The sequence below is a fragment of the Anomaloglossus baeobatrachus genome, chromosome 5, assembly GCF_048569485.1.
Source record: "Anomaloglossus baeobatrachus isolate aAnoBae1 chromosome 5, aAnoBae1.hap1, whole genome shotgun sequence".
Taxonomy (NCBI): Eukaryota; Metazoa; Chordata; class Amphibia; order Anura; family Aromobatidae; genus Anomaloglossus; species Anomaloglossus baeobatrachus.
The window spans coordinates 311616482-311641996 of record NC_134357.1 but is presented as its reverse complement, the minus strand read 5'-3'; the positions used below and the strand labels follow the sequence as shown (position 1 = coordinate 311641996).

Here is a 25515-nt window from a genome sequence, read left to right as displayed (position 1 = left end):
ATCTGCTTGTAGTTGTTAAATAGTTACAAATCTGGGATTTAACAAGCTTTGGCGAGTTGCATGTCATTCCTCATTCCCATCAGCACGTCCGTGTAGTGATTGCAGGGCACCTGTGGGTTGCCACGACAGCCAGGGTTAGGCTGATGACCTGTGTCTGTGAATATGATTCTCCTGTGAATGACGGCAGCAAGTTGGTATTCATAGGATATCATGATTTCTGCTATACATAGCAGTGCTGATGCACTGCCCTGTATGGCATAAACAATTGGACAATCACAGCTTGAAGTCTCCTATATGGAGTACTAAATACTAGAAAAAGTGGAAAGAAGAGTTTTAAAAAAATTAGAAAGAAATAAAATAGTTAATATCACCCTCCTTTTGCCCCATAGAAAATAAAGCAATTTAAAAAACATAAAAAAACTAATATTTCGTATCACTGTGTTCAGAAAAATCTATCAACATGTAATATAAATTAATCCAATAAATAAACAGCATAGCAAAAAAAATCAAAACGTTTTTGTCTGCTGCAACATTGCAATAAAATCCAATAAGGAGTGGTAAAAACATTGTATCTACCCAAGAATGGCATCAGTAAAAACATCAGTTCAGGGCACAAAAAATAAGCCCTCACACAGCTCCATATCTCAAAAGTGAAAAATGGCGACACAAGCAAAATGTTTTTTATTTACAAATTTCGGAATTTTTCCACCACTTAAAAAAACTTTACATGTTTGGTATCTACATACAAGTACTGACCTAGAGAATCATATTATCAGGTCAGTTTTACCATATAGTGAATATGGTAAATAAAAAACCCCAAACAATTGTGAAATTGCATTATATTTCAATTTCACCACACTTGGAATTTTGTTTTCTACTTTCCAGTACATTCTATGGTAAAACTAATGGTTTAATTTAAAACTACAACTTATCCTGAAAAACACAAGCCCTTGTATGGTTATATATTGACAGAAAACTAAAAAGGTTATGGCCCTTGGAAGGAGGGGGGGAAATCGAATATGTAAAACGGAAAATGTCAGTCATGAAGGGGTTAACATGTCTATCCATCCTGTAATTTCCACAATTCCATGACTTCTCTTGCTTTGTGCTGCAATGTCAATGTCAAGGAGTGTATAATTTTAGCATTCTGGATGTTGATCAAATCAGTAATCTATTAATCTATTATTTCTTTATAAGCAGCTTTTTTAATCTGATTTGTATATATATATATATATATATATATATATATACATACATATACACAGTACAGACCAAAAGTTTGGACACACCTTCTCATCTCTAGAACAACTATTAGGAGGGGACTCTGTGCAGCAGGCCTTCATGGTAAAATAGCTGCTAGGAAACAACTGCTAAGGACAGGTAACAAGCAGAAGAGACTTTTTTGGGCTAAAGAACACAAGGAATGGACATTAGACCAGTGGAAATCTGTGCTTTGGTCTGATGAGTCCAAATTTGAGATCTTTGGATCCAACCACCGTGTCTTTGTATAAAATGTGAACGGATAGACTCTACGTGCCTGGTTCCCACTGTGAAGCATGGAGGAGGAGGTGTGACAGTGTGGGGGTGCTTTGCTGGTGACACTGTTGGGGATTTATTTAAAATTGAAGGCATACTAAACCAGCATGGCTACCACAGCATCTTGCAGCGGCATGCTATTCCATCCGGTTTGCGTTTAGTTGGACCATCATTTATTTTTCAAAAGGACAATGATCCTATACACACGTCCAGGCTGTGTAAGGGCTATTTGAGTAAGAAGGAGAGTGATGGGGTGCTACGCCAGATGACCTGGTCTCCATAGTCACCAGACCTGAACCAAATCGAGAAGGTTTGGGGTGAGCTGGACCGCAGAGTGAAGGCAAAAGGGCCAACAAGTGCTAAGCATCTCTGGGAACTCGTTCAAGCCTGTTGGAAGACCATTTCCGGTGACTACCTCTTGAAGCTCATCAAAAGAATGCCAAGAGTGTACAAAGCAGTAATCAAAGCAAAAGGTGGCTACTTTGAAGAACCTAGACTATAAGACATATTTTCAGTTGTTTCACACTTTTTTAAGTATTTCATTCCACATGTGTTAATTTCATAGTTTTGATGTCTTCAATGTGAATCTACAATTTTTAGAATCATGAAAATAAAGAAAACTCTGAATGAGAAGGTGTGTCCAAACTTTTGGTCTGTACTGTATATCATGAGAAGAAGAACATTATTTATTATGTTACGAAAAATAATATTTATTTGGTCATAATTATGTGAACTGCTGCAATTAAATGATATTATTTTTAACATTTTTTCTAACTTGTTTGACAGGGTACAGAATATTATGCTAGAGTTTCTGCCTATAACATGAAGGGATGGGGAGCTACTGAACTTTCAAGTCCACTTTGTGCAGCTCCTTCAAGTAAGTTGACCATTCACTATACAATCATTATAAGTTTGCTATCAAACTGACTTTTGAAGAGTGTCAATCAGACCCAGATGGACTATCTGTCCAACCAGACAGAACTCAGTGGGCCACAGCACTCAAATACATGGGGACCGCGATCCCTGTTTTTGGCTGCTGGCCTTTAAAATTTTGCTCATATTGCCAATGTGTGTGTATACACACACACGCAACGCCACCACAGCATTCACAGCACTGTACTAAGTCCAAAGCTGGCCTCTGAAAGTGTTAGGCCTGTTTCAGACGTCAGTGATTATGGTACGTATGTGCTAGGTTTTATACGTACCAGAATCACGGACATATGTAGACCCATTTTAATCAATGGTTCTGCGCACAAATCAGTGATTTTTCTCTGACTGTGTCTACGTGCAACATACATGCGTGTCTGTGATTGCCGCACGGAGACATGTCCTTTTTTTTGTGGCATTACTGATGTCCCACAGACCCCACTATGGTGTGATCTGTGAAACATGTACCAGAAAAAAAGTGCATTTAAAATAAAAAACATTTTCAACTCACCTTTCCAGTGACGCTCTGTGCAGCCTGTACTCTCTGCTTCTTCCTGGCCGGCTCATACATATTCATGAATGCAGCCAGAGCCGACCCGGAAGTAGCTGCAGAGAGCGGTGGGCGGATGCAGCAGAGTTCAGCGCCATGGACAGCAGGAAGGTGTCAGGTGAGTAATATCCATGTGCAATCATGTGCAATCATGGATAATGGATCATGTATCACAGATTGCACATGGACAACCCACGTGTGCCGTGAATCATGGCACACGGAGAGACATGTGCATGTTTGATACGTCACTGAAGAACTCCTGTGTTTTTCACTGACGTGTGAAACAGGCCTTATGATTAGAGATGAGCGATGTTCGAGGTTTGCCAATTTCATGTTCAAGTGATTTGGGGGGTGTTCGAGTCGTTCCACGAACTCAAGCCTTTTGCTAAAAGTTCGACAGTTTGAGTTACGTTCGAGAACGGTTCGAGCACCAAAAGCGTGGCTTTTCACAGTAAGTATGTGCGCACCTTTCGTATCTGCACGTGTCCTGCGTCCCCAGCACAATCCCTCTCTCTTTCCTACTCACCGATCACGGGCGTCTCGCTGCACGGCTGTCACAAATCTCCAGCGGCATTTCCTCTTTTGAACATGGCTGCCGCTTCATTATTCAATTAGTTATTTCGTGCTTTCCCCGCCCACCGGCGCCTATGATTGGTTGCAGTCAGACACGCCCCCACGAAGAGTGACAGCTGTCTCACTGCAACCAATCACAGCCGCTGGTGGGCGGGTCTATATCGTGCAGTAAAAAAAAATAAATAAAAAAAAAAATGCGGTTCCCCCCATATTTGATACCAGCCAGGATAAAGCCACACGGCTGGAGGCTGGTATTGTCTGGATGGAGAACACCACATTATGGGGAGCCCACCACCCTAACAATATCAGCTAGCAGCTGCCCGGAATTGCCGCATCCATTAGATGTGACAGTCACGGAACTCCACCCAGCTCATCCCGAATTGCCCTGGTGCGGTGGCAATCGGGGTAATAAGAGGTTAATCATGACAAGCGTCTCCCCGAGACATCTTCCATGATCAACCTGAAAGTGAAAGTAAAGAAACACACACAGCGAAAAATCCTTTATTTGGAATAAAAGACAAAAAACCCCTCATTTACCTTTTTATTAATCCCAAAACAGCAATCCAGGTCCGAAGTAATCCACGCGACACTGTCAGCTCTGCTACATGAAGATGACAGGGAGTGATCTGTGTTCTCTCCAGCAGCACCTGAAGTAAGCCGCGCTATCGCTGAGACTTCAGTCTGGATAACCAAATCTGCCTATGTTTCTCAAAAGAGCCAGTGGCTCAATGGATAGAGCTCTCGCCCTAAGAAGCAGTACTTCACAAGTTTGCGTCCCGGTAAAATATTTAATTTATTTTTAGTTTTAAATTATAATTATTATGTATTTATAATTATAATTTAATTTAATTATGCACTGAGGGGAGGAGCTGGACATCAGCTGTGAGCCACGGGACACACCTTTAAAATTGGAGCAGTTCAAGGAATGAGGCTGCATTGCTCTCTCCTCTCTCTTCTCTCTCTTGTTCCCTCTCTTTCTCTCTCTCTCTCTGCCTCTCTCTCTCTCTCGCTCCTATCTCTCTCTCTTTATATCTCTCTCTTCCTCTCTCTTTTTCTCCCTCTCTCTCTCTCTTTCTCTTTCTCTCTCTCTCTCTTTCTCTCTCTCTTCTCTCTATCTTTTTCTCTCTCTCTCTCTCCTCTCTCTCTTCTCTCTCTCTTTTCTCTATCTTCTCTCTCTCTTCTTTCTCTCTCTCTCTCTCAGACCAGGCGATGATCAGCTGATGCGGTCACCTGACGGAATCAGCTGACACTATAAGTCGAGCGATGAGGCCAGCTTTTTACCGCCCAGCCGGCTAAACTATCAGCTGATGCTGTTGGACAGGAGTCTGCACAGAAGTGTGTAGGTTTTTTGTTTTTTTTTTGCACTGATGCATCAGCTGATTGTATAAAAGCCGTTTATACAATCAATTGCTGTGTCATGTGATTCAGGGCCTTGAACTTGACACATCATCTGATTGCTTTGCCTTCCAGCAAACTGATCAGATGATATTACTGCGGATTACTGCGGAGGGGGGTTCTTTATTTCAATAAAGATGGAGTCACTAATTGTGTTGTGTTTTATTTCTAATAAAAGTATTTTTCTGTGTGTTGTGTTTTTTTTATCTGTACTAGAAATTCATGGTGGCCATGTCTAATATTGGCGTGACACCATGAATTTTGGGCTTAGGGCCAGTTGATAATATACAGCTAGCCCTAACCCCATTATTACCCAGCAAGCCACCCGTCATGAGGGCTGCTGGTAGAGTTGGATACAAGGCCAGAAGATGGCACTTCTATGAAAGCGCCATTTTCTCGGGCGGCTGCGGACTGCAATTCCTGCCTAGTTGTACCTGGCTGGACACAAAAATTGGGTGAAGCCCACGTCTTTTTTATTTTAATTATTTCATGAAATTCATGGAATAATTGAAAAAAAAAGAGCTTCCCTATATTTTTGGTTCCCAGCCGGTACAAATAGGCAGCTGGGGGTTGGGCGCAGCTCGTAGCTGCCTGCTAACTTGGCTAGCATACAAAAACATGGCGAAGCCCACGTCATTTTTTGGGGGGGCAAAAAACTCCTGCATACAATCCTGGATGGAGTATGCTGAGCCTTGTAGTTCTGCAGCTGCTGTCTGCTGTCTGTCTGTATGGAGGAGAGCAGACAGCAGCTGCAGAACTACAAGGCTCAGCATGCTCCACTCACTAGTGTATGCAGGAGAGCAGACAGCAGGTGCAGAACGACAAGGCTCAGCATGCTCCATTCACTAGTGTATGCAGGAGAGCAGACAGCAGCTGCAGAACTACAAGGCTCAGCATACTCTGTCCAGGACTGTATGCAGGAGTTTTTTGCCCTCCAAAAAAATGATGTGGGTTTTGCCATATTTTTTAGTATGCTATACAGGTACAGCAGGCAGGTACGGCTGCCCCCAGCCCCAAGCTGCCTATTTGTACCCGGCTAGGAACTAAAAAAATAGGGAAGCCATTTTTTTAATTATTTCATGAATTTTATTAAATAATTACCGCAGGTTGGCCCGAGTTTTCTGGGCGCCTCTGCTGCGAATTGCAGTCCGTAGTCGCCCCAGAAAATGGCGCTTTCATAGAAGCGCCATCATCTGGCACTGTATCCAACTCTTCCAGCAGCCCTGAAGCCAGGTGGCTTGCTGGGTAATAATGAGTTAATACTAGCTTTGTTTTACTAACTAGTATTAAGCCAGAGTTTCTTAATGTCAGGCAAGTTTGACCCGGCCATTAAGAATCTCCAATAAAGGGTTAAAAAAAAGACACCAGAGAGAGAAAAAATACTTGATGGTGGTGGCCGCCTGCAGGAGCTGTGATTACAACTGGTTGGAACTGTAAAGGACCGGGACCGGGTAGTGGCCCACCGGTACCGAACCGGGGAACCGATTGGAAACCGGAGCACCAGGAGGGCTACTCAGACCCAGTGGAGGCCCAGAAACCACTGGACTGAGTCGAATTCACTGATTGGGGTCTGGACTTTAGGTCCTTTCCCACCTAAGACCCGACTGAAGACAACAGCCCAACCATAGGGATAGAAAGCCACCGCCCAGGCATCGAGATCCCATGGGCCAGCGTCTGCGGGCAAAAGGGCTCTACCGGCACACACACAACGCTGAGGAGCGGACTACCGTTGCTCAGGCATAGGAGTCACCATTTCTACTAAAAGCGAGGTGCAGGAGAAAGGCGGAAATCACTAACCTGAAAATGGGGAAAAGTGAAGCCGGCTGCGGGCACCATCCACCATCTTGTTTGATTTACCAGAGACTCCAGTGTGTCTGTAATAATGAGTACAACAGTGCCCTCGGGCTGCGCACCGCACCGCACCAACTCGCCAGCCCGCATCCCCCCTCCTCAGCACACGGGACCATCACTCCCCTACCCACGGAGAGGTCATCATCAAGCTGCGCAACACCGTCCCCGGGAGCCTAGTCAACGGCAGCAGTGGTGTCCATCCATTCACCACAACCCGTGGGTGGCGTCACGAACTTAACCCCCAACAAACAACCGCAGCCTCGGCCGTGGACCTCCCCACCGAACACCACCCCCCTCACGTAGCGCCAGCATCCCTTCAGAGCGACGTGACCCCCGGGTCCGGGAGGAGCTCGAGCCACCCACCAACGAGCCCGGATCCGAGCGGCTCGGCAGGCGGCCGAGCCCCGGGGCGGTACATATACAGCAATCTTAGAGAATCCTATGTGATGTATATACGTCAGTCTCAGTGTATCTTTTGTGATGTGTGCAGCATACTAAAATGTATACCATGGCGCTGTGCTTATATACTGTATAGTGTATATTGTAGAGCTTTGTATATATAATTTAGACATGTTTATATATTATGGTGCTGTGTATGTTTATAGTATATAGTATGAATGCCACACTATGTACTATATATGCAGGAGCAATTTTACTCTATGTAGCATATACATAATTCCCCACTATATTGTATGACACAGTATTTAATGTGGCGCTGTGTGTATAATTATTTGTAGCATATATTCTGGAACTGTTTATCCTGGGTGAAATTCTCAATGTACGATCTTACTCTCTCTTACTTTGTGTCTTATATATACTGTATATACAAACTGTAAATGGTTCCACTTCTCCTGTTCTGTATACTGGGTGTAATTCTCAGTTCCTCTATTATTCTGTATATATACACCGTACAGTACCGCTTCTCCTGCCCTGAATACTAAATATGAATATCAGTATCTATTTCATTATATGTATATAGACTTCACAGTACCATTTCACATGCACTGTATACCAGATGCAATTCTCAGTATCTGCATTATTTTGGTCATATATACTGTACAATACCACTTCTCCTGTCTAGAGATGAGCAGACCCATGGAAGTTCAGATTCACTGGTTTCGGGACCCAGACTTGACCCAAACTTGACCCCAGACCCTGAATCCCTTGGCAAAAGGAAACAAAATGGGGGCAATTGCTCTGCAAACAAATGTGGATTGAATTTTTTTCAATAAATTATATGGGGTCCCTGTTATTTTTGATAACCAGCACAGGTAAAGCAGAAAACTGTGGGCTGCAACCCTTAGTTGTTTGCTTCACTTTAGCTGGTTTAAAAAAATAGAGGGGATCCCATGCTATTTTTTAAAATTATTTAAGTAAAACATTTTAAAAAATGGCCTAGGCTCCACACTATTTTTGATAACTAGCCAAAGTAAAGGAGACAGCTGGGGGCTTGTATTATCAGGCTGGGAAGACCCATGGTTATTTGGCCCTTCCTAGCCTAAAATACAGCCCGCAGCCACCTGAGAATTGGCGCATCCATAAAATTTGCCAATTCTAATGCTCTTCATGATTGCCCTGGTCCACTGGCAATTGGAGAAAATATTTTTGGGGTTGATGTCAGCTGTGAATTGACAGCTGAGATCATGCCCAGGGGTTTGTAATGGATAGGCATCTATCGGACACCCCCATTTTGAAACCGCCAAGAATAGAGCTAAAAACACATACGGGAAATAAATAGTTTATTACTTCTTTGTTCACCAGTTTATTAATTTAAAAGAAATACTCAAAGTTCTGACACCATCTAATGGTATAATGTCCCACAACGCCCATCGATTCCCATGGAGCTTGAGGCTGTAATGGTCACTCGAAATTAGTGGCAGATTTGGAATTTCTCTTGAGCGTGAGCGCCTTGTTCTGAGAACGTACTCAGAATGAGGCACCATACTGTAGGTCACTTCCAGTCACTGGCAGAGGCACAGTTTCTCACTGTCAGGCTTCCGGGATTTCCAGTTCTCTTTTGAAAGAGCTTGCCCCCGGTTAACATGGAGTTTGCTGTTCTGTTGCCCTACTTCCTGTCCAGCTGCTTAAAAGGCCGCCTCTAAGCTTAGTCCAGTGCCTGAGTATACTGCTTGCTGTGTGCTCCTGCTTTGCTGCTCTTGGTTCCTGATTGACATTTGGATCCTCCTGAAAAACAACCGACACCGACTCTGGACTTACCCGGTCTCATCAAGCTGTGCCCGGACTCCGTCTGCCGTCTTTGGTCAGCACTTCTGCCCGGTTCCTTCCGGTTCGTAACCACTCTGGACTCTCATCCCGTGCGGACATTTTTGGACTTTACCTATTGCCCCTTGTGTCCCGGCTGCTGCGCATTTAGGCCTTCTGGGGTGATTGCCAGACAGTCCCTGTATAGGTGTTCGCTCTTGGTGGTCTCCCTGGGGGAGTCCGGTGCGTGGCCCCGGGAATTCCCTTCGCTCCGATCCTGGAAGGTATTTCTTGTGTTTATTGTTCTACTGTGTTTTGTTCCGTTGTATACCTATCGTTGGTTACATATTATAAACATCTCTGCACCAAGCACTCGTCTCTGGTTGTCATTGCCCTAACGCTATCGAAATCCTCAGTACATACAATAGTATTACACTCACATTCAGAAGAATCTATTCTTACCGCTGACCGGGAATGATCTATGGAGCCTCGTTCTGAGAACATTCTCACAATGAAGCTAAATAGGAATAAAAGGACATTGTGCCACAGTTCACCATTGGTTTATGTCTCAATTTTGAGTATTTCTTTTTAATTAATAAATTAATGAATTAGGAAGTGTGGGGGAGTCTTTATTAGAAAAAAACTTTTTTTTTGTGTATTTTGGGTTTTTTTAAATTTATACTTGGGTTAGTAATGAGGGTGTCTGATAGACAACTATCCATCACTAATTACTGGGCTTCATGTTGTCGCGGGCGGGGAGGGGACGCTGCACTCACCACGCTCGGGTCCGGCGCTGCTGCTGCTCGGTGGCTCGAGCGGTGGGCCGGATCCGGGGACTCGAGCGGCGCTCCTCGCCCGTGAGTGAAAGGGGATGATTTCTGGGTTTGGGAAGTCAGTCCGTGACGCCACCCACAGTTTGTGGCGATAATGGGACACCACCGCTGCTCTGGACGGGGATCCCGGGAGCGATGACAGGGAGCAGCTGAGGTGATTCTCTCCCCTCCGTGGGTAGGGGGGTTTGGTGGTCCCGGGGCCCGGTGATAGCGACTGGAGGGTGGATGGCAGGAGTTTGGGAGGTGCAGGGTTGTGGGGGCAGCGCAGTGCCAGACGGCACAGTGGTACTCACTCAGCCAGTAACTGTTACAAACCGGCGCCGCCATAGCCGCAAGCAGCCTGCTGCGGTTCCTGTTGCGCCCAGGCGCCGGCTGCCGTTCTTGGCCGTGCCTCGGGTCGTCCAGTTGGCTGTTCCTTCCACCACGTCTAAGTGTGGAGAGGCGGCTAGTGCGCATGCGTGCGCCGATTTACCCCAGCCAGAGATTAAGCCCGGTGTTTTGCCCAGTAAGCATGCTCAGCCTGATTGTGTTATGTCTGAGACTAAGTCCTCAGTTCAGGCTACTGGGCATGCTCAGGCACTTAGCGCACCAGAGGCTAGGTCCGGTAAGGACCTCACTGAGCATGTCCGTGAGGTGACAGGCCCTGATAGGGCAAAGGGTGTTAGGTGTCCTGATGACGTGGCAACTCCGGACTGGCTCGCAGAGGCCTGCCCCTATGATCTGGCACCTCAGTATTGGTCGTCAGACGATGACTGGTGAAGTGTTTGGGGCGTGGCTGCCATGAGGTCATCAATGACGTGGCGGTTCCGGATAGGTCGCATGTGACGTCACTGATGACATGGCACTCTGCTATTGGACCTTGGTGGTTCCACCCTGGGTTTGGGGCGGACCCAGGTTATAAAAGGGGCTGGAGACAACATGGAGGTGCGCAGTCTTCACTTTTGCTCAGTCAGAGCACACCTCCATGTTAGAGCCTCATTGCGGCATCAGCCTATGTTGGGAAGCAGTAGGTAGGGTTAGGCGAACGGTGCCTGTCACGCCAAGATTCGTGGCTCGGCACATCAGGGTCAGGCGCCGTGCTTCCCTCCTGCCGTTCCAGTCTTGCTATAGCAGCCCAGTGGCGTTAACTGGGCTGCGGCTGCTGTGCTTCCTGTCCGATTGTGCTCCCTACGCACACGGCAACGCACCTGCTGCGCCACCTGTCCGATTGTGCCCCCTACGCACACGGACAACGCACCTGCTGCGCCACCTGTCCGATTGTGCCCCCTACGCACACGGACAACGCACCTGCTGTGCCACCTGTCCGGTTGTGCCCCCTACGCGCACGGACAGCGTACCCGAGGACCCCTATGGAGTTAACAGGGTGTTCCTTATCCTCCTCGGCTTCCCGGTCAACGCTACTGGTGTACCCATCTGGCCTGACGTGTCCTACACACACGTGGCCAGTCGAGAGGTGGCCAGAAACGCTAATCAGAGGACCGCTCGGCCTGACGTGTCCTACACACGTGGCCGACAGGGCGCTTTCGTGGCGGTCTTCCGGTGAACGCTACCTGGTTACCACCCGGCCTGACGTGTTTCCTGCACACGTGGTTGGTGTAGCGCTAGGTGCACCAAAACGCTAATCGGGTTGTCGTCCGGTCTGACGTGACTCCCAACACATGTGACCGGTTCCCAGAGTTCCTGGGTTATCTCAGAGCCATCTAGCTCTATAGTCTCCGCCTAACCCTCAGGTGCCAGCAGCTCCTTTGTCATCTGGAGCACGGTGGGCCCCGACTGGCGATTAGGATATATACCCCCTGGTCCTAATCTGCCGGTCCCCCCGTAACAGTAACGTACACGGAGTCTCTGATAAAACAAACGGCTGGATGGACGGGTCCCACAGACGGCTGCGGTGGTCACTCCCGGTAGGTTGGCAGTGACTGTCTCTCCCTGCACCTTTGATGTGTTTTCGGCCCTGATGGCTTCACCACTGGTGACCCGCTCCCCAGTGGTGTAGTTGCCAGAGGAGCCCCTTTTGCCCCCAGGCGCTGGCCCTGGGAACTCTAGCTGTGGCGGTAGCTGTATTCCCCTTCACGGTTGAGCGGTTGCCCTCAGTCGGGTCTTTGCTGCTGGGAAACCCCGGAGGTTCCCGTCGCTGGTGGATTTGACCGGTTTAACGGCGACTCCAAGCCTGGTCGGGGTCTGTAGGCCCTGCCGAATGGTGCTGGCTTCTCTTCGCTTCTCGGTCCGGTAATGGCGGGCCACCGCCCGTCCCCGGTCCTTATGGTTGTGCGTCAATAGGCCTCGCCTGCAGACGGTCACCACCGTCTGCCAACCTTGCTGTTTCTGTGCCCGGGCCATGTACCCGGACTCTGCCAGTCTGCTCCGCTACCACTTCTTCGACTCTCAAACTCAACTCTCTATGTTCTCCTTTCCTTTTTCCGCCTCCAGGACTGTGAACTCCTTGGTGGGTGGAGCCAACCGCCTGGCTCCACCCCACCTGGTGTGGACATAAGTCCCTGGAGGGAGGCAACAAGGATTTGTGTGTGGCTCTGATGTTCCTAACTGGGGTGTGGGGTATGTTGTTGCTGTATCTGTGACGTCCTGGCTTGTCCAGGGCGCCACAATGTCACCTATAAATATACAGCTGACATCAACCCCAAGAGTATTATCCCGATTGCCATCACACCAGGGTAATCGTGAAGTGCTGGAGAAAGCGCCAGGATTGGCAGATCTATTGGGTGCGCCACTTCTCGGTTGGGTGTGGGTTGCTATTTTTATGCTGGAAAGGGCTAAATAACCAGGAACCTTCCCAGCCTGATAATACCAGCCCCCAGCTGCCTGCTTTATTTTGCCTGGTTATAAAAAGTAGGGGGACAGAACACTGTTACTTTTACTATGACTAAAGGCCCATTTAAACCCAACTATATAGCTAACGAGATATCGTCAGGGTCACGGTGTTGGTGACGCACATCCGGCCTCGTTAGCGATGTCGTTGTATGTGACATCTTTTTGCGATCAGTAATGATCGCAAAATGGTGTCAAATCATTTGTCATGTGCACGTCATTTATTTTTAAAAAATTGTTCCTCGTTTGGAACACAGGTTGTTTGTCGTTCCTGCGGCAGCACACATCGCTATGTGTGATACCGCAGGAACGAGGAACAACATCGTACCTGCGGCCGCCGACAATGAGGAAGAACGGAGGTGGGTGGGATGTTCCGGCCACTCATCTCCACCCCTCCGCTTCTTTTGGGCGGCCGCTTTGTGACGCTGCTGTGACGCCGAACGAACCTCCCCCTTAAAGGAGAGATTGTTCGGCGGCCACAGCGACATCGGTGAACAGGTAATTGTGTGTGACGCTGCCGTAGCGATATTGTTTGCTATGGCAGCGATCACCCCTTGACGCACCACTGACGTTGGCGGGTACTATCGCTTGCAACATCGCTAGTGATGTCGCAGTGTGTAAAGCCCGCTTAAGAATCAGTAAAGTGTTTGAAATGTGTATTAGCTGACATGGAGGCTTTGTTCTTCTCATTGTTTTGTTCCCCATTAATGAGAATTAAATAAATGCACTTTTAAATTGAATTCTCTGTAGGATATGTTGCTAGATTTACCTCTCTCTGGTTGTAATTCTCAGTATCTGTATTATTCTGTATATATGCAGTGCACAGTAGGACTTCTCCTACCCAGTATTGTGGGTGTAATTCTCAGTATCTGTATTATTCTGTATATATACAATATATACACTGCATAGTACCACTTCTCCTGTTTTGTAAACAGGGTGTAATTCTCAGTATATGTATTCCTCTGTATATATACACTGCACAGTACCACTTTTTCTGTGTAATTCTCAGTATCTGTATATTTACATATATACACTGCACAGTACCACTTCTCCTGTCCTGAACACTGGTTGTCAGGGTTGCTTTTTTGTCCTGGCCCGGGTCTGGTATCAGTACTTTTTTTTCTTTTTTTTTTTTTTTACAAGGGACATAGTTTACATTTTTAATATTCCCATAATATTTTTATTTGGTTTACAATATGTTATGAACTTTTGGTGAAATGTAAGTAATTACTTTGTCATATATTGCAATACCTTTTTTAAACTATTTACGATAGTTCTAAACTACCATGAATTCTAAACTACCCTACAATTCCTGCTTTGTGTGCCTAAGATGATAATTTTCATAATGTGTTCATAGAGTGTCAATGATGGGTATTTTATGACCAAGATGAGTCTATTGGTTGGGCCTAATGTTGCGCCACCTATATGGAACCTAAAAGCATGATCAAATGCTGTCATCAATTATATATGTCATCATTTATAAATGTGCTAATTAGGAACCATTGCTATCCTAACCCATCTACAACCTGGTTCCTCTCGGAAAGATTTTGGGACAGGGCTTACCGTAAACTACATACTTTTGCATTTTTTAGCACTTTGTTGATTCGTGACGCCCTGGCAAAACCAGGTAGTCACAGATGACTGTACCCCCCACCAAGGGTACAGGAATCGTTTCCTCCTTGGGATTAAACACACACCCACATGGTGCATATGAGCAGCCACCCCTCCCCCCCCAGTTAGGAGATGAAAAGAGCAGCAGGGGAGGAGTTCAGTCAGTCGGAGGAGAGCAGCAGAGCAGTCAGGAGTGTGTCTCCTGGGCTGCAGAGAAAGTTGCAGAGCGGTCAGGGGTTGGAGCCCCTGCACTGCGGGAACAGGTCAGGCACTAGGAGGGAACCCAAAGTGGACCGGGGCAGGGTAGTGGCCCGCCGGCATCGGGAACCGGGAATAGTGCACGGAAGTGGACTTCTCACGTTCCAACCAGAGAAGCTAAGCAGACTACAAGGTGCAGTGCAACAAAAGAAGGCTCCTGCTCATTGCACCGTGTGTGGGACCAACACACCCCTCCAAAAGGCTCCCGGTCACCGGCAAGTTGGTTTACAAAGGACTCTGCGTTTTGTGACCACACCCATCAGCCTAGCTTCATCCAACACCAAGACAACCGAACTGTGAGTTCCCTGCTCCCTGCAATCACCTCAACTCCCACTGAGCTGCTGCCTGTATTGAAACCCGTAGGAAGATTTTGTTATCTTGACCTCTATACTGCAGGTGAGACACCAGAAGCAGATTATTCAGCTGCAAAGATGGATGGAGGGATGGATGAATGGAGGGATGAATGGAGGGATAGAGGGAGAGATAGAGGGAGGGATGGAGGGATGGATGGATGATAGAGGGAGGGATGGAGGGATGGATGGATGATAGAGGGAGGGATGGATGAATGGAGGGATAAAGGTAGTGATAGAGGGAGGGATGGATGGATGATAGAGGAATGAATGGAGGGATAGAGGGATGGATGGATGGATGATAGAGGGATGAATGGATGATAGTGGGATGGATGATAGAGGTATATATAGATACATGACAGATAATAGATAGATACATACATGATAGATAGTTAGATAGAATCATAGATAGATAGAGGGATAGATAGATAGAATCCTAGATAGATAGATAGAATCATAGATAGATAGATAGATAGATAGGTAGATAGATAGATAGATAGATAGATAGATAGAATCCTAGCTAGATAGATAGATAGATAGATAGAATCCTAGATAGATAGATAGAATCATAGATAGATAGATAGATAGAATCCTAGATAGATAGATAGAATCATAGATAGATAAATAGAATGATAGATAGATAGAATCATACATAGATAGAATTATAGGTATGTAGATAGATAGATAGAATCATAGATAGATAGATTCATAGATAGAATCATAGATAGATAGAGGGATAGATAGATAGACAGACAGACAGATAGAGGGATAGATATAGATAGATAGATACATGGATAGATAGATAGATAGAATCATAGAGAGATAGACAGATAGATAGATAGATAGATAGATAGATAGATAGAATCATAGATAGATAGATAGATAAATACTGTATCTCAATGTAGGTGAAGGAAAGAGTCAGATTCATTTGTTCCCATAAAACTACTATAAAAAAATGAGGAAAAAAATGCAAATACAATTTTTTTTATTTTTATCTTCACCACCTTGGATTCAAACCAGCAACGTTCAAAACTTGTGTCCAGCAGCCGCCTAGCTTTCCTAGCTGCTCTTGCTGTTGAGCCATTAGGATTGATGATGTCTTACACAGCAGATTACACAGGACACAGCTACATTGTACACAGCAGTGTCTCTATCTCCTGTATTCTAGAGAGAGAGGAAAAGAAGATTTTTTTTTCTTCTAATAAAATTACTAAAAATAATAAAAAAAATAGAATAATGTAATTTTATTACACTTTTTTTTATAAAATAATAAACATCACAAATCAGCAAATAACATGGACATATTTGGTGTCCCTGTAATTGTAATGACCTGAACAACACAGCAATCAGGTTATTTATGGGAATCGGTAAATGGCGGGAAAAAAATGGCGCAATTTATTATTTTTCTTTATTAAAACCCATAAAAAATGTAATAAAAATGTATCACTGAGGCCGTGTTCACACATAGCGTAAAAGCTGCATTTTTTCTGCAGGTGTCTGCACCACGAGCGCAATAACAATCTCCTCTGATTATTGCGTGTCTGCGGTATTTCTTATGCATTGTCGTCTTATTTGATACATGTTTGTTGCTGATGTGAATCCTAAAGCTTATAAAGAAACACCAAATCCGCACAGTTCAGCGGCGTCTTTACACGCACCCGGGGCGGAGATTTCACAACATCTCATCCACTTTTCTTGGACAATTAGTCAGTGTTCACATGTAGTGTAAATGCTGCATTTTTTTCTGCTGTTTTTTTGGCACATTTATTCTGCTGTGTTTAATTGTACCAGGAAAGTGGATGTGATTCCATGAAAAGACGCCGCTGAATTCTGCGATTTTTGGCGTTTTTTTTCTCTGGAGGTTTCTATGTAGAGCTTCAAAGAATGCAGGAAAAAGCTTCTCAGTACAATAAAAACACTTAAAAACGCAGATTCACATCTGAACCAAAAACACATTAAATAATGGAGAAAAGGCAGAAAAAAATGCAGCAAAAAATGGAAAAAACAGAGAAGATAGTTATTGTAGTTTGGTGCAGATAGAAACAAAAAGAAATAGAATTTATGCAACGTGTGAACACGGATTGATAGGCACAAATAAGCAACATGTCATATAGTGACACAGAAATATAAAAAAATTCTGACTGCTATGAATATGAATGAACAGTCTGGGACATCTGCTGAATGACCCTTACTGCCAAATGGGTGTGGCTAGGGGCGTGGTCAAAATTTGCCGCGGCGCGCTGTCCCTCTTTCCTTTCTTGAAAAGTTGGGAGGTATGCCTAATCCCCTTTTTGTTGTGGAGCCTGGGATCACAGACCGGGTCACGCCACCGTGATACCTACAGAAGTGACCCCTTGGCCCGGATCTGAGTACTCCCTATCCCTGGGCGACACAGATTAATAAGCATTAATTTGTTGATTAGTAATAAATAATTTTCTTCATTCTTTTTATAAAAGGAATAGATCTTTCATGCTGGCTCTACTTATCCCTGCTTGATAAAGTTGTGATGTTTGATAAGAAGACGGTTCACTCAAAGTGCAACAAAAAATGTGAAAAAGTAGAAAAGAAAACTTGACAGTTGTATATGTGACATGGAATCTGACAGCATGCTAATCCGTAGCCTGAAGACTTAATATATCTGCAGACGTTCACAGGACACATAAAGCCTTTCCTGCCAAACTATGTACATCACTGATACCTCTTCAGTAGTCATTAGTGTCTAGAGAAACGAACACAATAACATATTCTCTTTTTATTTACACGTGTTACACAACAGACCATGTTGTCAATCTCTTCCTGACACCAGTGACGTGATCCTTAAGATTTCTGTACATACAGGATTAGCCTCACACTGGATCTACACTTATCTCAACAGCTTAATTATTCAGTGTTCTCTATGACATCATGAGATTGGCGCCGAGAGACTTTGTAACTTACACCTATTACCTGATGTAGAAGATACTTTTTGGACTTTTCTTTACTCTTTTTTTATTTCTTTCCCTTTATTCTCATTTTTACACACTTTATTAAAACAGCATTATGTTATTTAGGAGTTATTGTTTGGGGTTTGTGCATTATGACATATATCATAATTCTTCAATTCATTTACAGGCAAGCTTTTGTTTTGAACGTCATTTTCATATTACGCTGATCAGTGTATGCTTTTTCTTTCATGGCTGTATGGAATGATCTATGGCCTTTTGATGGGTTTGGACATGGACCTGTATGTCTTACTATGAAAAAAGAAAAACTGTAATCTTGTTTAATTGAACTCTACTCAAACATTACAAAAATCTGCATTTGAAAAATGCGTAATTTTTGTAATTTGCCTTTGCGTGGATTCAGCAAAATGGTGGCCACAATTTTTTTGAATTGTAAAGAGTCATCAACTTAAAAAAAACAATTATATTCACATAACCACTCACTTCTACTGCTTCTTCTCTCTTCACCATCACCCATCTGATCCTCGTCACATCTTCTGATCCTCACAATGAGCGAACCTTTGAAGGTTTGTTTCACTGGCAACAATCAAATCGATCCTCCACTGGTTCGAAATCACTGATTGGCAATTTGAGTCTACACCCACATACAGCCAGCCATAAGCAGACCACTTCCGGGGGAGGGTGGGCAGGATATTTCAACAACTTTTTTGGTCTCACACTACATCAGATCACGCTGTTGTTACCCCCAGTGTGCACCATTCAAACATTGCAAGTGGCTCGCACTGGGTTGATCACCAAGCGAGCACAGCGAGTGAAGTTCGTATGTAAAGCATCCGAACTCCGAACCCGAGCTCTGGTTTTTAAAGTTGGTGTTCGGTTCGAAAACCGAAACTCGGGTTCTCTTATCTCTAGTCAAGACCCCATTATGTTTTGTGTGCTCCTGCACAAACCTCCCTGGTCTAATCAGAGCTTCAATTCCAAGCCTAGCGGGAAGGATCAAGGAATTTCAGTACTTACAAAAACAGTAAAAAGATGTGGTGAGGACCGGACGTGTGACCGTGATGTGTTGAGGTGCTAAAAATGGAAGCAGTGAGGTGTGTATATGGATCTTTTTTATTTTTTTACAGTTTACATTTATTATTGACTGGGGTCTTGAGAGACCCCAGAGCATAACAAGAGACATCACATTTTTTATGAATTCATATTGCTGTCAAGTTTTCATTTTTGGATATATGTATGTTTTAAAATACTGACAGGTATAAGCCTTAGGTGCTAAAATTCCTTTTCTTTGCTTCTCACTAAAATAAGTGTTGCATGCCATGTTTAAAGGCTATTTATTGCACAATGCCTCACAGACTATTTATTATTGGAGGCTATGAAAACGGTTGTCTTCTAGCTAAGCCAGCTTTTGCAGGATATCAATCCCATAGGATCTCTACAAACTACATTTTTATTTAGCTGAATAAAAAACCTGACATAAGAACATAGCTTTTGTTATAGTATTATATTAAAGAATAAGGAGTGAAGTAAAAGCTAAAAATGAAATTATTGGTATATAGTCAGTTTACGGTTCCTCGTTTTATCTTCTGCTGTCTGTATATGGACCATTCCCTTGTGCCAGGGGTCAAAGGCAAAATTCAGGTAGGCAGTAAGGCACAGCACTTGGGCAGTGCTATTTAAAATAAAAAAAAAGCTTTTCTTACTTTTTTTCATCCATCTGTTATTGCTTTGAATAAAAATCTCCTTGCTGAAATAGGATTCATTGGGAACCAGTAACCCACCTCAGCTGCACCTAAGATGTCTCATTCACCCTAGCAATATGTTTCTCTGTTCTGACGAGGGGAAAAAATAACCCTCAAAACATTGCTGTCTACAAATGCATCTCCAAATTGGGAGTATGGGTTATTTTGCATCTTTCTTTTCCAATTGATCATTGTCTTGAAAATAAGTCTACAAACTGAGATGGATCTCTTATACACTAGTGATGGGCGGACCCGGAATGTAAGTCTGGATCCGCGCAGTTTCAAAGGTATCCGGGTGCCAGACCCGGGATCAGGATTCTGGGTGTTGATCCGCACTGGGGAAAATAAAAAATAAATAAATAAAGGAAAAATAAAGAAAATAAGAATGAAGCAAGCATTTCATACTTATCGAGGCTCCATCGCATCTGTACACTGCTCCCACAGCCTCTCCTTCACTTCCTGGGCTGCTAATTATTGCTCAATCATACTCACTGTTTTTCCCGCCCACCAGCCGTCCTAGCTTCTGTGATTGGTTGCAGTTAGATGCACCCCCAGCTTATGTGACAGCGTCTGACTGCAACCAATCACAGATGCTGTCTGTGGGTCAGTATTGTGGTATAAAAAAAAATAATTAAATAAAATATATGGAGTAGGGTGCCCCCATATTATGATACCAAGCACAGCTAAAGCATGGCTACAGGCTGCAGCCCCCAACTGTGTGAGATATCTAGGATGTGTATCAAAACAAGAGGAGCCGCATGCGGCTTTTTTTCATTAATTATTTAGATAAATAATTTTAAAAAACGGCGTGTGGTCCCTCCCAATTTTTATACTTAGCCAAGATAAAGCCCAACAGCTGGGGGCTGGTGTTCCCAGGCTGGGGAGTTTTAGCCTAAAAATAGCAGCCTGCAGCCGCTGGGATTGTCGCATCTATTAGGTGCAACAAGCCTGGTGCTTTGTCCAGCTGTTCCCGATTGCCCTAGTGTGGAAATCGGGGTAATATAAGGGGTTAACAACAACCCACAGCTGTCACTAAGCCTTAGATTAGTATGGCAGGCGTCTATGAGACCCCCAATCTTTAATCTGTAAGTGATAAGAAATAAACACAAACACAGAAAAAAATCCTTTATTTCAAATAAAAGACAAAAAAATCACCCTCTTTCACTACTTTATTAACCCCAAAATCATCCCTGCAGGTCCAATGTAATCCACACGAGGATCCACAACGATCCCAGCTCTGCTACACGCGAAATCAGAGCACGCGGTCATACTGTATAACAATGACCTCCTGCTATGAGCTTCTGGCAGAGACTGGCTGTGAGCTTCCACAGAATGTGAGCCCTACGAACAGCGGTGACATCACTCGGGTTATTTGTGGTCACATTATATCATCCACCTGTGATCATAAATTGCCTGATTGATGTCACCGCTGATCGCTACTCAGTCTCTACAGTTACAGTGTGCAGTCATTGTTCTTTGGCTGCACACTGTAATTTCAGCTGTAACAATGCTGAAACATTGTGGGACCTCATGTGGATTACGTAGAACCTGCAGGGGTGTTTTGAGGGGTTAATAAAGTGGTGAAAGAGGGTGTTTTTTTGTCTTTTATTCTAAATAAAGGATTTTTTCAGTGTTTGTGTTTATTTACTTTCACTTATGGATTAGTGCTGGGGGGGGTCTCATAGACACCTGCTTTTACTAATCTAGGGTTTAGTAACACCTGTGGGCTGCCATGAACCTCTTATATTACCCCGATTGAAACTGCACCAGGGCAATCGGGAAGAGCCAGGTAAAGTTCCAGGCTTGTCGCATCTAATGGATGCAACAATCCCGGACGACTGCAGGATGCTATTTTTAGGCTGGTCCCCCCAACCTGAGAATACTAGCCCCCAGCTCTCAGACTTTATCTTGGTGCCGTATCAAAATTGGGGGGACCGCACATCATTTTTTATAATTAATTTAAATAATAATAATAATAATAATAAAAAAGCCACATGCAGTTCCTCCTATTTTGATGCACAGCCGAGATAGTGCACACGGCTTAGGGGTGCAGCCTGTGGCTGTGTGCTTTTTCTATGCTGGGTATCATAATATGGGGGGACCCAACACCAAGTGTATTATTTATTTATATACCACAATAGATGCACATAGCGCCCGTGATTGGAAGCATCAGACAGGCTGTCATTCAGGGTGGGGGCTCGTCTGACTGCAACCAATCACAGGCATCGGTAGGCAGGGAAAGCAGTGCATATGGATGAGCAGTAATTAGCTGCCCAGGAAGTGAATGCGAGGCGAGGAAGCATCATACAGCTATGCTGGAGCCTCGGTAACTACAGCGCGCTTGCTGCCATCCCCTTATCCCTTCTACCACCATTTTTATTCGTCTAATTCAGGTCCCCATAGATTTATATGGAGACCGGATTCCGGCCTGGAACTGGAGTTTAGAAACCGGATCACCGGGATCAACCGTTCCCAGTTATTTATTAGTTCCCTCATCACCATTATAGACATCTAGGTATTCCCCATGAGATTTGCCCTATTAAAATTAATACAGAGTGCTACATTGAAACTTTTCACAAAGTTTGGCTAGTTATGTTATGTTATTTTTTAATTCAAGAAGTCAAGTGATATAGTTACTATCTGTAACAGAAACTGAATAGCATGCACAGGGAATTTAGTAAACGTATGTCCTTAAAAGAAAATGTTGGTCTACAAAAGCTATGACGTCTCCACTGCCCTCCACTGATCACCAGATTCGGAGAATTGTGATTACCATTCTCACCTAGCTACAATACTATGATTGAAAGGAGTTGAATTGAGCATAGGTTGTGCATTAATCCTACATCTGTATTAAAGTACATGCCACGTCGCTGATGTTTCAGTATTTTTGTCAGTGCCATTGACTTTAGAAAAGGATAAGATGCACATTTAACATGCAATTCATTCAGCTTCATTCAATGAGAAGCACATATGGCTTGCACGATCAGAGAGGATTGTGAAGGTCAAACCCACATTGAACTAGCAGCTAGCACTTTTCCAATGGATAAGTGATGGTTTGCCTATACCAGAATACCCAATTTAAGATTATCTTAATGTACACTTGTAACCAAGTCGAATTGCCAACCACAGTTGAAAAATTATACATTTTTTAAAAGAAGCATGTTGAAAAAATTGTCTAAAGTAACTAGTCATTTGAAAGTGAACCTAGAGATGAGAAGAGACTTTACATGCAGTCCGAAATGCCCACTGTTCCCTGACCCTTATTCATTTTCAAAGTTCTCATGGCATAAAAAAACCCTAATTACATGTGCATGATTCATTCAATTTTAAACAATGCCAGTCATTGCACTAGTTACCCATCAGACAGAAAAATCACAGAGTCCAATAGAAACGTATCAGTCTAACCCACATACAGTTAGGTCCAGAAATATTTAGACAGTGCCACAAGTTTTGTTATTTTAGCTGTTTACAAAAACATGTTCAGAAATACAATTATATATATAATATGGGCGGAAAGTGCACACTCCCAGCTGCAATATGAGAGTTTTCACATCCAAATCGGAGAAAGGGTTTAGGAATCATAGCTCTGTAATGCATAGCCTCCTCTTTTTCAAGGGACCAAAAGTAATTGGACAAGGGACTCTAAGAGCTACAATTAACTCTGAAGGCATCTCCCTCGTTAACCTGTAATCAATGAAGTAGTTAAAAGGTCTGGGGTTGATTACAGGTGTGTGGTTTTGCATTTGGAAGCTGTTGCTGGGACCAGACAACATGTGGTCTAAGGAACTCTCAATTGTGGTGAAGCAGAACATCCTGAGGCTGAAAAAAAAGAAAAAATCCATCAGAGAGATAGCAGACATGCTTGGAGTAGCAAAATCAACAGTCGGGTACATTCTGAGAAAAAAGGAATTGACTGGTGAGCTTGGGAACTCAAAAAGGCCTGGGCGTCCACGGATGACAACAGTGGTGGATGATCGTCGCATACTTTCTTTGGTGAAGAAGAACCCGTTCACAACATCAACTGAAGTCCAGAACACTCTCAATGAAGTAGGTGTATCTGTCTCTAAGTCAACAGTAAAGAGAAGACTCCATGAAAGTAAATACAAAGGGTTCACATCTAGATGCAAAGCATTCATCAATTCCAAAAATAGACAGGCCAGAGTTAAATTTGCTGAAAAACACCTCATGAAGCCAGCTCAGTTCTGGAAAAGTATTCTATGGACAGATGAGACAAAGATCAACTTGTACCAGAATGATGGGAAGAAAAAAGTTTGGAGAAGAAAGGGAACGGCACATGATCCAAGGCACACCACATCCTCTGTAAAACATGGTGGAGGCAACGTGATGGCATGGGCATGCATGGCTTTCAATGGCACTGGGTCACTTGTGTTTATTGATGAGATAACAGCAGACAAGAGTAGCCGGATGAATTCTGAAGTGTACCGGGATATACTTTCAGCCCAGATTCAGCCAAATGCCGCAAAGTTGATCGGATGGCACTTCATAGTACAGATAGACAATGACCCCAAGCATACAGCCAAAGCTACCCAGGAGTTCATGAGTGCAAAAAAGTGGAACATTCTGCAATGGCCAAGTCAATCACCAGATCTTAACCCAATTGAGCATGCATTTCACTTGCTCAAATCCAGACTTAAGACGGAAAGACCCACAAACAAGCAAGACCTGAAGGCTGCGGCTGTAAAGGCCTGGCAAAGCATTAAGAAGGAGGAAACCCAGCGTTTGGTGATGTCCATGGGTTCCAGACTTAAGGCAGTGATTGCCTCCAAAGGATTCGCAACAAAATTTTGAAAATAAAAATATTTTGTTTGGGTTTGGTTTATTTGTCCAATTACTTTTGACCTCCTAAAATGTGGAGTGTTTGTAAAGAAATGTGTACAATTCCTACAATTTCTATCAGATATTTTTGTTCAAACCTTCAAATTAAACGTTACAATCTGCACTTGAATTCTGTTGTAGAGGTTTCATTTCAAATCCAATGTGGTGGCATGCAGAGCCCAACTCGCGAAAATTGTGTCACTGTCCAAATATTTCTGGACCTAACTGTAACTCTCCACAGCTGAGTACATTTCCTCCCTCATCTCTGTCAATTAGTTCACAATACCAAAGTTTTAAGCGTGCCCTAAAATTGCATTTCTTTTGACTGACTTATCGTCTCACCTCACGTATCTAACTATTCTCCTTTTGCCCTCTCAAAATTTTCCTCCAAATCCGGTCCCTTTTATCATCTAGTTTACACACCCTCCATGCACTTTATAGCCCTCTGAGTCTGTACTTTTACACATACTGGCTGGTGACCGGTTCATGCAGCATTATTTTAATCCTCCATTTATTATATTGATGGCTGGACCATACAATAAAAGCACTTTTTACCATTTATCTTCTGTGCCTCCCCTATTTCTACATAGACAGTAAACTTGTGAGCAGGGCCGTCATTCCTCTTGGTACCTTTTGAATTATATGTTTCTCTGAAATGTAACCTTCTGGGGAGTATTATAGTACTATAGCAATAAAACTATTATATTATTAACCTTATGATATTGAGAACAGATTAGTTTATAGCATATATTATTGGGCAGTTATACTTCTAGCTGTTAGAAAAATCTCTGACCCACTATTGTAGCATGTAATAGGAATGTTTCAATGACAATGCTAATTCAGGGACAGGCACAAAATATATTTTAGGAATGCTTCACACACAGCGAGATCGCTGCTGAGATCGCTGCTGAGTCATGTTTTTTGTGACGCAGTAGTGACCTCATTAGCGATCTCGCTGTCTGTGACACTGAGCAGCGATCTGGCCCCTGCTGTGAGATCGCTGCTCGTTACACACAGCCCTGGTTTGTTTTTTTTATTGTTGCTCTCCCGCTGTGATGCACAGATCGCTGTATGTGACAGCGA

General features: G+C 43.9%; 1 protein-coding gene across 1 annotated transcript in view; it reads left to right on the top strand.

Annotated features, from left to right (window-relative positions):
- The window catches only part of ANKFN1 (ankyrin repeat and fibronectin type III domain containing 1), a 985620-nt gene that overhangs the window by 588915 nt on the left and 371190 nt on the right, over positions 1–25515 (top strand). Inside the window, exon 8 of the mRNA XM_075347517.1 lies at positions 2323–2413. Coding sequence (XP_075203632.1) covers positions 2323–2413 — 91 coding nt within the window. The remainder of the gene's footprint in view (positions 1–2322; positions 2414–25515) is intronic.